Source organism: Cyprinus carpio, chromosome A17 (assembly GCF_018340385.1).
Source record: "Cyprinus carpio isolate SPL01 chromosome A17, ASM1834038v1, whole genome shotgun sequence".
Classification (NCBI taxonomy): domain Eukaryota; kingdom Metazoa; phylum Chordata; class Actinopteri; order Cypriniformes; family Cyprinidae; genus Cyprinus; species Cyprinus carpio.
The window spans coordinates 2,801,021-2,814,220 of NC_056588.1; the positions used below are offsets into that span (position 1 = coordinate 2,801,021).

General features: G+C 35.3%; 1 protein-coding gene across 1 annotated transcript; it reads left to right on the top strand.

Moving 5' to 3' along the window:
- The first annotated feature begins 596 nt into the window (after nt 1-596).
- Nucleotides 597-12,944, top strand: smc6 (structural maintenance of chromosomes 6). Its single transcript, XM_042773522.1, has 27 exons — nt 597-724; nt 1,072-1,230; nt 1,324-1,441; nt 2,477-2,582; nt 2,671-2,807; nt 2,891-2,952; nt 3,105-3,185; nt 3,276-3,377; nt 3,477-3,596; nt 3,690-3,785; nt 4,257-4,403; nt 4,940-5,028; nt 5,172-5,339; nt 5,736-5,914; nt 6,034-6,235; nt 6,319-6,433; nt 7,521-7,684; nt 7,862-7,997; nt 8,101-8,181; nt 8,270-8,440; nt 8,658-8,795; nt 9,123-9,268; nt 9,502-9,627; nt 10,706-10,811; nt 11,315-11,467; nt 11,580-11,677; nt 12,573-12,944. Exons 2-27 carry the CDS (start codon nt 1,090-1,092, stop codon nt 12,643-12,645), a joined length of 3,255 nt encoding a protein of 1,084 aa, XP_042629456.1. The 5' UTR covers nt 597-724; nt 1,072-1,089; the 3' UTR covers nt 12,646-12,944.
- Nucleotides 12,945-13,200: the final 256 nt, after the last annotated feature.

A 13,200-nucleotide genomic window follows, 5' to 3' on the forward strand; every position in this document is an offset into this window, starting at 1 on the left:
TATGCCAGTCCAAAATTATGAGATCCTTAACTCTTCAGTTAATTAAGCAGAAAAATAGAAGACTAGTTAGGTACGCGGGAGCTAAGCCATTAAGGGCTTTATAAGAAGGTAGCCACAGAGGACTAATCATATTTCTTACCTTTAATCTATTTTGGGAAGTTAGATTGACAACACCTAGCAGTGCAAAGGGAGGTCAAAAAAAGCTTTTCTGCATCAGGAAACAGGTAAAATTACAAACTATACAATAGATTTTCAAATGCCTGGACTGTCTAATATAACCGCCATTTTTTTACAGTAGACAAACTATACAATAGAGGGAATGCCTGGACCCGCCACAGCATAATGTATTTTTACTAGGAGTTGAGATTTTTTGTTTTTTTGATGTAATTTAAATATACTTACTTATACAAAAATCACAATCTCATTGGCCACAGTTGCAATGGGCAAAAATATTGAATCATTATACTGTTTGTAGGAGATCAACAGGTGACTTTAAAGTACTAAATTATATTTTAGCAAAAATAAAACGCTTAATACGGTGATTTGCGATCAGAATATTCTACAAGATACGTTTATGGACATATTCATATAGCATAAATAAGCACATGTGGTGTGGAGTTTGACTGTCATTACTCGGAGGGTGGAGTTTGTTGAAGCTGCGCGCTGTCTGTCAACCAGGAAGTCCTCAATAAGACACATTCACTTTCCAGATGCAGAGGAATGGGTAAGTATATACCTGATTAATTTAATACAACTCATGCGCTGTTAAATTGTGTGTCCGTATGCGATTTGAATGTAACATTTGGCTGTGCACCTGTTCATCCATGTCAGTTGAATCATGTGTTGGCATGTTCGCAAGCGCATCTATTGTTCCTCTTTGTGATGCAGCATATGTGTTTATTAAGGCATTTCAGTGTCATTTTAGTTTCTGACATCAAATATGAACTTTCTTGCTTAAAATATAATGTTTCATAAAACTGTGCAGAATTAATAACCAAGTTAAATAAGCAGATAAACTATGTTGCTTCCAGATGCATGCTGATGTGTTTGTGTGCTCCTCCTGCGCTCTAGGCTGGGCATCTTTCTGCCATGAATAAGAGGAAGTCTTGCGTCCACAATGCTGTAAAACCTTCTAAGACTCCTAGGACGGATGGTAAAACCCATGTCCAGGATGAGGAGGAGGTTGATGAGGAGGATGAAGTCCAGCAAGATCACTCACTCTCTGCTTCGGTCAGTTTGGCGACTTCCTGAACAGACCCTGACGTTACTAAATGTTATAATGACGGTTCTGGTTTAAATAACATTTATCTTGTGTTGTTTCAGAGCGTGGGAGATATTGGCGTGATAGAAAGCATCACTTTGAGGAACTTTATGAGTCACCATTTGCTTGGACCTTTCAAATTTGGACCAAATGTAAACTTCATTGTTGGGAACAATGGAAGTAAGAACTGATTATTTTTATTATTATTATTTTGGATTGAATTAATCAAATACTCATGATTTACAGTACCATTCAAACATCTGAAAACACTTGAAAGCATTAAAAATTAATTTTGACTACATATGAGATTCTTTTCAAAAGTTTTTTTAAACATGCTTGTGTTTGAAAGCTGGGTACCGTGTTGGTTTCCCTGTAATTCGCCAAAAATTACCACTGTGAAAAACACTAAAGATTCATTTAAAAACAGAAAACCTCTATTGTAGCTTGTCAGATACTAAAAATAATTCACATCTGTTTTTATTGTGTTATTTCTATTGTGTTAAGGGACACCAAATGTATTTATTTATTTATTTATTTTCACAAGTATTGTAGCGACTATTTGTACACTGAGGTGCAAATAACTGCAAGTATGAATAAATAATTTATTTGTACTTGGTGTAAATAGTATTTATTGCTATTTGTACTACCTCAGAGTTTTTATTTTTAAGTTTTGAGTTTTTGAGTACATATCAAATGATAAAATGAGTTTCAACCAAAAAAAAAAAAAAAAAAACTACTTTTCAGTCTAGTACATGAGATCCAAACACATTTTTTGACTGTGAAACTTTCTTGAAATTTCCTACATTTCATAAGTTCTGATGTATTTCAATTTTAACGTATTTATATTTTAGTGTTTGACAAGTTAGTGTTGCGTTTTTGCAAATTGCATGGTAAAAAAAACTGGGTCAGTGGTGGAATTTGTACATCCTTTTCAAAACACATATTCTGTATGTGTCAAACATATTTTGCATGCACATTCATGACCCTGCATGAAAAATATGCACAAAATTAAATAGTTTAACCAGTAAATCTAGCAGTTTGAAAATCAAGTGTACGTCAAATTGACCCCAACACAAAAGTGGCTGTTGTTTGAAAGGATAATAAAGGAAAAATGTGTTTTTGTTTTGAAAAACATAAAAGTATTATCAATGTGGGTTATTGCTCAAAAACAGTCTTTTCTCAATGCATGTTTTTTTGTTGTTTATTCTACTCTAGCTGGGAAAAGTGCTATTCTCACAGCTCTTATTGTGGGTCTTGGTGGAAAAGCAACCACAACCAACAGAGGAACATCTTTGAAGGGCTTTGTGAAATATGGAGAGAGGCTAGTATATTTTAGAAGAAAAAATGCTGTATATTTCCTTCATAAGATAATGTTGTTTTTATAAGCACTCTGATTCTTTAATTTACAGTTTTGCAGACATTAAAGTGAAATTAAAAAACAGAGGGAACGATCCCTATAAAGGTGACATTTATGGCGACAGCATCTGCATTGAGCATCGGATCACAAGCGACGGTTGCAGGACTTGTAAAATCAAGAATAAAATTGGTAACATCATGACGTACTCCAGTTCACATGTAAAATCAGAAATAGGAATTCCTCATTTATATTCAGATTTGCTCTATTTTTAGGCCATGTCATTTCCACAAAGAAGGAAGAGTTAACTGCTATACTTGACCATTTCGGTATCCAGGTACTTTTGGTGAAAAAAAACCCCCAGCTCATATGACTTGCATAAAGTGCAATCTTTTAGTTATTGCTAAGTAATTATTTTAAAATCTAGTTGTTTTATTCCTGATAAACCTGTAATTGATTTTTTGATTCTGGATTAATTTCATATTACAGGTTGACAATCCCGTTTCAGTCCTCAATCAAGAAATGAGCAAACAGTTCCTGCATTCAAAAAGTGAAGCAGACAAGTACAAGGTGATTTTTTTTTCGTTTATGCCATCAGTAACTGAAACAGTGTTGCATGGCTAACTGTTTTCACACTATTCCTATCTTTGCTGTCCTTAATTTTTCATGAAAGCAACTCTTCTGGAGCAAATGAAAAGAGACTACATTCACATCAAGCAGACTAAAGCCTTGACACGCGAACAAGTGGAAAGACAAGAAGAGGTGATTTGTGAATTCATAGTCAGTCATCTTTATTAGCATTTTGAACAGGCGATCACCACTATCTTCACACACTGGTCACATCCATCTTTCTATTTTTAGTGTCTTAAAGATCTCAGGCAGTTGTTTTTGCAAAAGAAAGAAAGATATGAACGCTTGTCGTCACTCGACAATATGAGACAGACTCTAGAGGACCTGAAAAAGAAGATGGCGTGGTGTTTGGTAAGTTATTTTAGTGCATCTTGACAGAAGTGTGAAAAGTCGTTTGCATTAGAGAGTCTCTGTTAAGTGGTGTCTCTGTTTGTTGGTTGTAAGGTGAGAGAGAAGGAGAGGCATGTTGAACAACTGATAGAACAAATTGAAAAAGAAGAGTCTGACTGTAAACATGAAGAAAAGCTGCAGCTCTGTCAGGTTTGTGTGATCAGCTGTGTTCATCTGGAGTTTTACTGGCAGAACTATGTTTTATTATGTTATTTTAAAACTATGTTTTGGGGTTGTGTTTTTAAATGAAGTCTCTCCTGCTCACCAAGGCTGCGTTTATTTGATCAAAAACAGTAATATTATGAAATATTATTACAATTCAAAAGCCATGTTTTCTGTTTGAATATATTCTAAAATTTAATTTATTCCTGTGTTGCAAAGCTGATTTTTCAGCATCATTACTCCAGTCTTCAGTGTCACAAATCATTCTAATATGCTGATTTGGGCAAGCAGACATCTTTCAAAAACATAAAAAAAAAATCATAACTATTACAAACTTTTGACTTGTAGTGTAAACAGGAAAGTTTTGAACAGAACTACTGGTTAAACAAGTGTGTATTGTCCTCCAGACAAAACATTAGTAGGCATTTGACTGTAAAAATTCTTTCTCTTTGCTTTTAAAGCAAAGTTACCGCTGCTGAAAAGAGATTGCAGGACATTCAGAAGAAGCTTTGCACTCTTAGAGAAGAGCAGGAGCGTTTGGCAGAGGAGAGCTGTAAGATGAAGGAAGAAATTAAAGTCAAAACGAAAGCACAGAAAAATCAGGAGGTGAGATGTCTTTGTTTTCTCTTTCTGTAAGTTACACTTACTGAAGTCAGAGTTTTAAAAGACACGTTCACACATCTCTTTAATATTCATTTTAAATGAAGATATGCATCTTTTTACAGTTAGGATGAGTGTTCCAACATTTACATGTGAGCAACATTTGGCTGATGTACTGTAGTATTTTATTATTCTTAAAGAAACATGTCACCCAAAAATGAAAATTCATTCTTTTGTGGAATACATAAAGAGATGTTTTGAAGAGCGTTTGTGCTCCTCTTACCCATGCAGTGAAAGCGTTAAGTGGCCAGAGACTGTCTGCATACAAATTTTATGCAGATTGTTTGTCATTTTCTCTCTTTGATTGGATGGGAGAGGTATGTATGGATTGTATTTTTTTGTTTTGTGTGGGAGCAAAAGAGGGGAGTGTATGTTTTTATGTTTTTTTTTTTTCTGAGTGAACTACTGCTTTAAGTTAATAAGCAGGGTCCTTGTTGATTTCCAAAGAGTTTGTACAGATTTTTAGAGTGCCAGTTTTTCAGGTGGTTTACTTCCGCGCTGAGAATAAATTGAAACAATTAGAAAAGGAGCAATGCCTTCTTCAGGAGCGAATTCACAAAATAAGTCACGGGTGAGTCCTTTTGTTGAGGGAAGACCTCTTAATTTTTGAAGTATTTTTGCAAACCATTTTTTAGTTGGCATTTGTTTAAAGACTTAGTTGAGCATGTAAAGTAACTGACTAATTTGACGACGCTATCAATGTCACGTTTTTAGCAGTGGCAGAAGAAGCCATGAGACTGAGCAAGCACAGCACCTAAAAAAAATATCTGCCTTCAAAAAGCAGCTGGAAAAGCTTGAGAAAGAGTCCAGCGCTCTGAATCAAGAGATTAAGGACAAACAACAAGCTCTGCTTAAAGGAAGAGAGGAATATGATAAACTGAGGTAAAGTCTGGCTACTTTATTCATTTTTTATTGGACTTGACTGGACAGTGAAGAGGAAGACAGGAAAGTGGAGGGACACAAGGCGTACTCAACCCTGCTTTGCCATAAACACAATGGCTTTAATTTTATATGTTGCGTGGCATGGCTTGAAATTGACCTAAAATGTGAAAAAAATCTCCACCTTGTTATTTTTGTCATATAACGTTTCCTTTGTCTTTTGTGATTTCAAGAATTTTTTGTATTATGGATACATTCCAAGTTGCAAAACCCACTGTTCCATAAATGTGATAAAGATTTTCATGCTAAAATGCGTGACATGGCTCTTTTAAAGACAGAACCATCTGTACATGATTGATGATTTTGCTGTATCTTGATAGTTGTTTCTTAATTTTTTAGCATGGAGGAAAAGAACATCCAGGTCTCTCTGGAGTCCAAACTGAAGAGAAAAAAGCAGCTGATGGCCAGCAGATCCAACAGATTGAGACGGTTTGGTGATCAAATGCCAGAATTGTTGGAGTCCATCGACAAAGCCTTTGCTCAGGGCCGATTCATCAAGAAACCTGTGGGACCAATAGGTGAGAGGCCCTCAGTACCTTTAGATTATTCACTTAAACTTACAAAGAGTTAATCAACTTTGCGATGGCAAAACAAGTTGTGATTCATCTAATGCTGTTTTTATTTTTTTCATCACCAGGTGCATGCATCAGCCTAAAGGATCCTAGTTTAGCCGTGGCTGTGGAGAGTTGCTTACGAGGTTTCTTTAAAACCTTTTGCTGTGATAATTACAGGGATGAAAAAGTCCTGCAAGGACTGATGTCCTCATACTTCCCCAAAGGCAGCAGGCCTCAGATTATGGTGTGTCCATTCACAGACAGAGTCTATAACCTGCAAGGCCGGTAAGAAATATCTGTGTCCAGAAACTGAGTCGGAGGTCTCATGTAGCTACAGTATATATGATGTTTCTATGTGTTCTTGTCAGTGGAGTCCATCATCCTGAGTTTCCGTCTGTGCTGGACTGCCTCAATATCGAGAACCCGGTGATAACAAACTGCCTCATTGACATGAGGGGCATTGAGAGCATTCTGATTATCAAAGTAAGCTGTTAAGTAATAGTTATAAGTAAAAGCATTTATAATAATGTATAACACATAGCCAGTGGGGTGCAAACATCTAAATAAAAGACCTCTTTTGTGTTTAACTGATTTAGATTTGTTTTTGTAAATAAATATTTTTAAAAAATGTATTTGTTTTAAAGTTTGGGACCAGTAAGATTTTTCATGTTTTTTAAAGATGTTTCTTTTGCTCACCAAGGCTGCTTTCAATTGATCAAAAATGCAGTAATATTGTGAAATGTTATTACAAATTAAAATAACTGTTTTCTACTTTAATATACTTTAAAGTATAATTTATTCCTCTGAAGCAAAGTTGAATTTTCATCAGCCATTTCTCTAGTCTTCAGTGCCTTCAGAAATCATTCTAATATGCTGATTTATTATCGGAAACAGTTGTGCTGCTTAATTTTTTTTTTTTAGAACCTCTGATACTTTTTCAAGATTCTTTGATGTTAAAAAGAACTGCATTTATTCAAAATAGAAATCTTTTGTAAAAAAAGATTCAGTGTTCTGAGTGATTCATTTGTTAATTTTTTTTGTTCATTGGTTTTTTGTTATTTGTTAAACAAATATTTCTACCGTTAAAAAGTTTGGGGTCCATATGTTTTTATTATATATACTTTTTAAATATATTATTTAATAATATTAATATACTATTTATACTTTTTAAAGTAATTAATTATTTTATTCAGCAAGGATATGTTAATTTTGTTTTTTTTTAAAGTAATAATAAAAACTTATACTATTACAAAAGATTTCTTTTTAACTCTTTATTCATCAAAGAATCTTGAAAAAAGTATAACAGGTTCCAAAAAAATATTAAGCAGCCCAACTTTTTCCAATATGAATAAATCAGCATATTAGAATGATTTCTGAAGGATCATGTGACACTGAAGACTGGAGTAATGATGCTGAAAATTCAGCTTCGTATCAAAGGAATAAATTACATTTTAGAATAGATTCACATAAAAAACAATTATTTTAATCTGGAATCATTTTTCACAATCTATCCATAGATATTATTGCTATATAAAATATGTATATTTTTTTTGTTTTTGTTTTAAAACAGGAGAAAGCTTGTGCAAGAAAAGTCATGCAGGGGTCGAGACCCCCGAAGAATTGCCGTGAGGCTTTTACTGCAGATGGTGATCAGGTCTTCAGCCATCGCTATTACACACCTGAACATGAAGTACTGGTCAAATATCTTGGTGGAGACCCAGAGGCAGAAATACGGCAAGTGTGATCTGCACAAATACTGAATAATACTCTTTCATCAATTAACTTGCCTCTGATTGTACCACAAGCAAGTTAAAGACCTTTATGGAGTTTGAACCTACTATTTTTCAATTACAAGCCTGATTGTTTATGGCATGATCAGAGGCAATTATGTTCTTCTTTACTGATGTACAGTCTGGTGGAGTCAGAGCTGGAGAACAGTCAGGCTCAGCTTTCACGGTTCCAGCTTCACTTGGGCTCTGTGAAGGAAGACATTCAGTTCATGGAGGAGAAGCTGCGTAGTGTCATCATGGCCTGCAAAAAGAATCAGGTCTTGAACTGCACAGGCTACATCATTATGCACTTCATGTTCATGTCGTTATTTGTGTCCAAACATCTGTGTACTTGATGTTGCTTTAATTTTTCGTTTTTAGGAAAGTATAAATAAGGTTAAAGCTTCCATAACAGAACTTGAGAACATTGAAGAGGCGCAGGCTGAAGACATCAGCTCCCTGGTGAGGTCTCTATGAATTTTATCAGGCAAAAATATTGAGGTTTATTGTTTTGTTACACAGAGTAACGGGCTATTTGTCAAATGTGCAGGAAGAAGATGCACAAGAAAATGAACAGAAGATCGAGTTGGAGAGGAGAAACGTGAAAGAGGCTCAGGATGAGTTAAAGGAACATGAGAGAGTGCTTTCAAGAATTAATCAGAAATATAAAGATGTGAAAAATAAAATGGAGCAACTCTCAGATGAGACAGAACAGCTGAAGGTGAGAGACAGCGCTGGCCAAGTCTGTATACAATAAAACACTTAATTTACATATTTAAATATTTTGTTTTTCTTAAAACTGTCATTGGTATCAATCACTACAGGATTCCCACATTCATGGAAAACCTGGAAATTGTAAAATTGTGATTTTATGTACAAAAATATAATATAAACACACACATATAGTGTTTCTTGAAAGATGGATTTGTCTTGAATAGGAGGAGCAAGTAAAGGCAGAGGCTGTGTGCAGTAAACTTGATCAGACCTTGAAGATCTTGGAGAAGAAACTCGAGGATCATCAGGCTAATATTCAGGCCATGAAAGATGATTTGTCACTCAGAGAGGACGAAATGCAGGTGATCACTCCTGCATGATTTTTATATCATATAATATAGTATAAAACATTCCTTGTCAAAAATCATAGTAACACTTTACTTTCAGGACCAATTCTCACTATTAACTAGTTTCTTCTTAATATGCATATTACTAGCATTTTGGCTGTTTATTAGTTTAAAGCACATATTATTACAATTACCTTACTTACTATCAATAAGCATCAAAATTAGGAGGTTATAGAGGGAAAACTCAATGAAGTCACCAGATGTGCATATTGTTTTCATCTAAACAGCAGTATGGCAAAATATAGGACTTGTTCATTGTGTGGAAATGGTTTACTTTTGCAGGATTGTGAAGCCAAAGCCAAAGAGATCTGTCCTGTGCGACAGCAGGTTGATCAGAGTGCCAGATGTATCGATGCCGAAATCACACGCCTACGACAAAAAATCAGTGCGGAAGAGAGCAGCCATGGTGACAAGGAACAAGTTATCAGGTATGAACAGCTGTGCTTTCAAAAAAGTCTTCCAGATTCAGTATAAATGAAGCTCCACCGACACAAATTAGGAATGTGCATTTTATTTCATTTTAGTTTAGATCTTACATCATTTTTAAGGAAATAGTTTTGACTGATGCCTCATTTTAGACACTGGAAGTAGCATTTTGGAGAATTAAAAAGCAAATATGAAATGGAACTGAAATAAACTACTGAAGAATGTATTTTTCCAGAGAGTACGCAGAGGCTCACACTAATTACAAAAGCAAATCCAGCCAGCTGAGGGATCTCAGGAAGTTTATTGATCGTCTGGACCACATCATGATTGACCGTCAGGACAGATACAAATCAATGCGACGGTAACTTAGTATAACACTGTGAAAGGGTTAGTTCACCCAAAAATGAAAATTAGGCTGCGTTTTACTCACCCCGAGGCATCCTAGGTGTATATAACTTTCTTCTTTCAGACGAATCCAGTCGGAGTTATATTAGAAATTGTCTTTGATCTTTCAAGCTCTATGGTTGCAGTCAGCAGGTGTTGCATTCCTTCAGTCCAAAAGATGTTAAATAAAAAGCGCCCTTCCATAAAAAAAAGTGTCTCACATGGCTCTGGGGGGTGAACAAAGGCCTCCTGTAGCAACTTAATGTGTTTTATTAAGAAACATATCCATATTAAAAACATAATGATCACTTTTAATGTAGCCTGCACCAACAGTTGTACACAGAAGCAGGTCCTGGGGAGTGACGTATGGAGGTCAGTGATGCGCATGCGCTGGTGAGTCTAGTGTAAACCAATGTTTGTTTACAGGAGCAAAGGAAGAAGAGTTTGTTTACTTTATTTAGGGAAGGAAGGTCTGTCTCCTCTTGGCTTATATCGAAATCCTCCGACATTCTTCTTTACAAATCCTCGTTTTGTACTTCTAATTAGTGACCGATGTTTTGTTTTGATCTCTCCGCTGCATTTCCGCATGTGTCACTTCTGAGCAGCGCATGCGCAAAGCTGGCCACATACATCATCCGCCCGGAGCTGCTTCCGTGTACAACAGTGAGCACAAGCTACATTCAAGTGATTATTACGTTTTGAATATGGACAATTTTACAAAAACGCATCGATTCGCTAAAGGAGGCCTTTGTTCACCCCCCGGAATCGTGTGAGACTCTTTTTTTTTTTTTTATGGAAGGGCGCTTTTTATTTCACGTCTTTTGGACTGATGCAGTGCAACACCCGCTGACTGCAATGATAGAGCTTGAAAGATCAAAGACCATTTTTAATATAACTCCGACTGGATTCGTCTGAAAGAAGAGAGTAAAACGCAGTCTAATTTTCATTTTTGGGCGAACTAACCCTTAAAGCCACAGTTGGAGGCTACAATATATTTCTGTTTAAAAGATTGCCACTCCTGTCCTTAAAGTGTCTGTTTTGAATCGTGTTTCCAGGTCACTTTCTGTAAGGTGCAAGCTGTACTTCAACAACTTCATGATGCAGCTGAACTGCTGTGGCTCTATGATGTTCAATCACATCAATGAAACTCTGTCCATTTCAGTAAGTTAAATTTGGCAGTAAGTTGTATTTTAACTTCAATTTGCTCTGACAACAGAATGAATCAACTAACAGGATGAATCTCATTAAAATATCTCCGGGTCATATATTATTATATATATATATTTGTATTTTTACAGATTATTTGTTTGATCACATATACAGTTGAATTAGTAATATTGTGAAATATTCTCACAATTTATAATAACTATTTGAATATACTTTAAAATGTAAATATATTCCTGTGATCAAAGCTGTATTTTCAGCATCATTACTCCAGTCTTCAGTGTCACATGATGCTTCAGAAATCATTCTAATACGCTGATTTGTTGCTCAAGAAACATTTATTATTATCAGTGTTGAAAACAGTTGTGCTGCTTCATATTTTTGTGGAAACTGAATATTTGTGAAACTGTGAATACCAGATTTTGATGTATACGTAGTGTTAAAGTAAGTGCACAACATCCTGGGTTTTTTTGTGATGAATATTACTTGTTTTGACTCAGGTGAAACCCCCCGGTCAGGAAAAAAACAACGTCAATGACATGCGATCCCTCTCCGGAGGCGAGCGCTCCTTCTCCACTGTCTGCTTCATTCTGGCACTCTGGGAAATTACTGAGTCGCCCTTCCGGTGCCTAGATGAGTTTGACGTTTATATGGTACATACTCTTATCTATATAATAACTTTGAGAACACATGCCATGCGTTAAACATTAATATTTTACATGTAAGTATTTCATATGTTTAATAAAGCTGTTTTGTATTTTAAAGGACATGCATAATCGCAGCATTTCAATGAACATGCTTGTGGCACTTTCAGAACGTCAGCATCTGCGACAGTTCATCTTCATCACTCCTCAGTCCACCAGGTAGATAAAAGTTATTAAGCATTATAAGGTGAATCTCACCCAAAAACATGTCTGGTTGATATTTCACCCCAAAACAAAAAATGTAAAAGTAAATGAAAATCATCTTCTCCATCTGCAGCTTTCTAATCTACGTTTGAAAGTTAAAAACAGCATAAATAAATTGTTTTCTGATATTTTTATTAAAAAAATGAATTCAAACCGATTAAAGAGAGTTTAAGACAGGTACAAATCATAGGTGTTTAAAAATGAGAACTTCAGTATGAATATCATCATACAAAAAAGACTTGAATGTATGATGCCTGTTTTTAGGACCATCAGTTTTGTAATTTGTCAAAAATGAAAGATCAGATTTTCATTCGTATAATAATACAGTAATAAAACCATCCTTTCTGGACACATACTGTAGATTTCCTTTCTTTTTTTAAATGCAAATCCGTTCAGTACAACAAAAGTTATCCTGATATATATTTGTAATTCAGTGCTGAAATATGAGTTTTTGTGAGATGCTATATGTAGGCTCTCAGAGTAACAGTGTTCATTTATTATCAGCTTCTCCTGTCTTCATAATCGCAGTTATTCAGGCAGGAAATGCAAACAGTTTGTAGACCACAAACCCTAAAGCAGGTTTCTTAATGGCTTGCTGAACTAGTGCTTACTTAATTAGTTTGCAGTCATTAGGTAATCAAATGCATAATTGTAAACCAAGACAAAAGCGTATGAGTCTCATAATGAGAAAATTTACTTTGAAATGTCGATTTTTGCCCAGGGTCTCATTTGTTAAGGTGTTATGTCCAATTGAGATCCAAAACACTGTTTCCTTGCACAGCACTGAATTATAGATTTAATATAATGTTTTTGTATATAAATGTTAATGTTTCTTTGTGTTATCTTTCAGCCATCTGCCTAAAAGTGCCCATATTACGATCCACCAGCTTCAGGATCCAGAGAGAGAAGCGGAGGAGGAGTGAGATGTGTGTTAGGTACGGACATTGCCTGGAGAGACTGTACTGAAAGTGTGTAAAGTTTATATGTTTGTACAGTTTATGTGTTTGCTTTTATTTATTTTTAAACACGTTTTATGGTTCTAGTTCTTCTGCAAAGGATGTTTTAAAAGTGCAGAGCGTTTGCATAATTTGTGTGATTGTGAAGTGAAGTCCATGCCATTTCAAAAATAAAAATTTGCTGGAAATCTACTTTTCCTTCAGGCCATCCAATATGTATATGAGTTTGTTTCTTCATCAGAACAGATTTGGAAAACTGTAGCATTCCATCACTTGCTCACCAGTGGATGCTCTGCAGTGAATGGGTGCCGTCAGAATGAGAGTCCAAACAGCTGATAAAAACATCACAATAATCCACAAGTAATCCACAACACTCCAGTCCATCAGTTAACAGTTTCAAAGTGAAAAGCTGTGTTTGTAAGAAACACATACATTATTAAGAGGTTTTTAACTTCAAAAATAGCTCCAGCTAAAATACGAGTCCTCTGTACATACTGTAATATTGCTTTCTTTAGTAAAAAA

What these genes read in the sequence shown, in the direction of transcription:
- smc6 (XM_042773522.1), top strand. Translation starts at nt 1,090, where the DNA reads ATGAATAAGAGGAAGTCTTGCGTCCACAATGCTGTAAAACCTTCTAAG. An exon ending in CATTGTTGGGAACAATGGAA is followed by an intron (nt 1,442 to 2,476) that starts GTAAGAACTGAT and finishes ATTCTACTCTAG; the next exon opens with CTGGGAAAAGTGCTATTCTC. An exon ending in GAGGAATATGATAAACTGAG is followed by an intron (nt 5,340 to 5,735) that starts GTAAAGTCTGGC and finishes TTAATTTTTTAG; the next exon opens with CATGGAGGAAAAGAACATCC.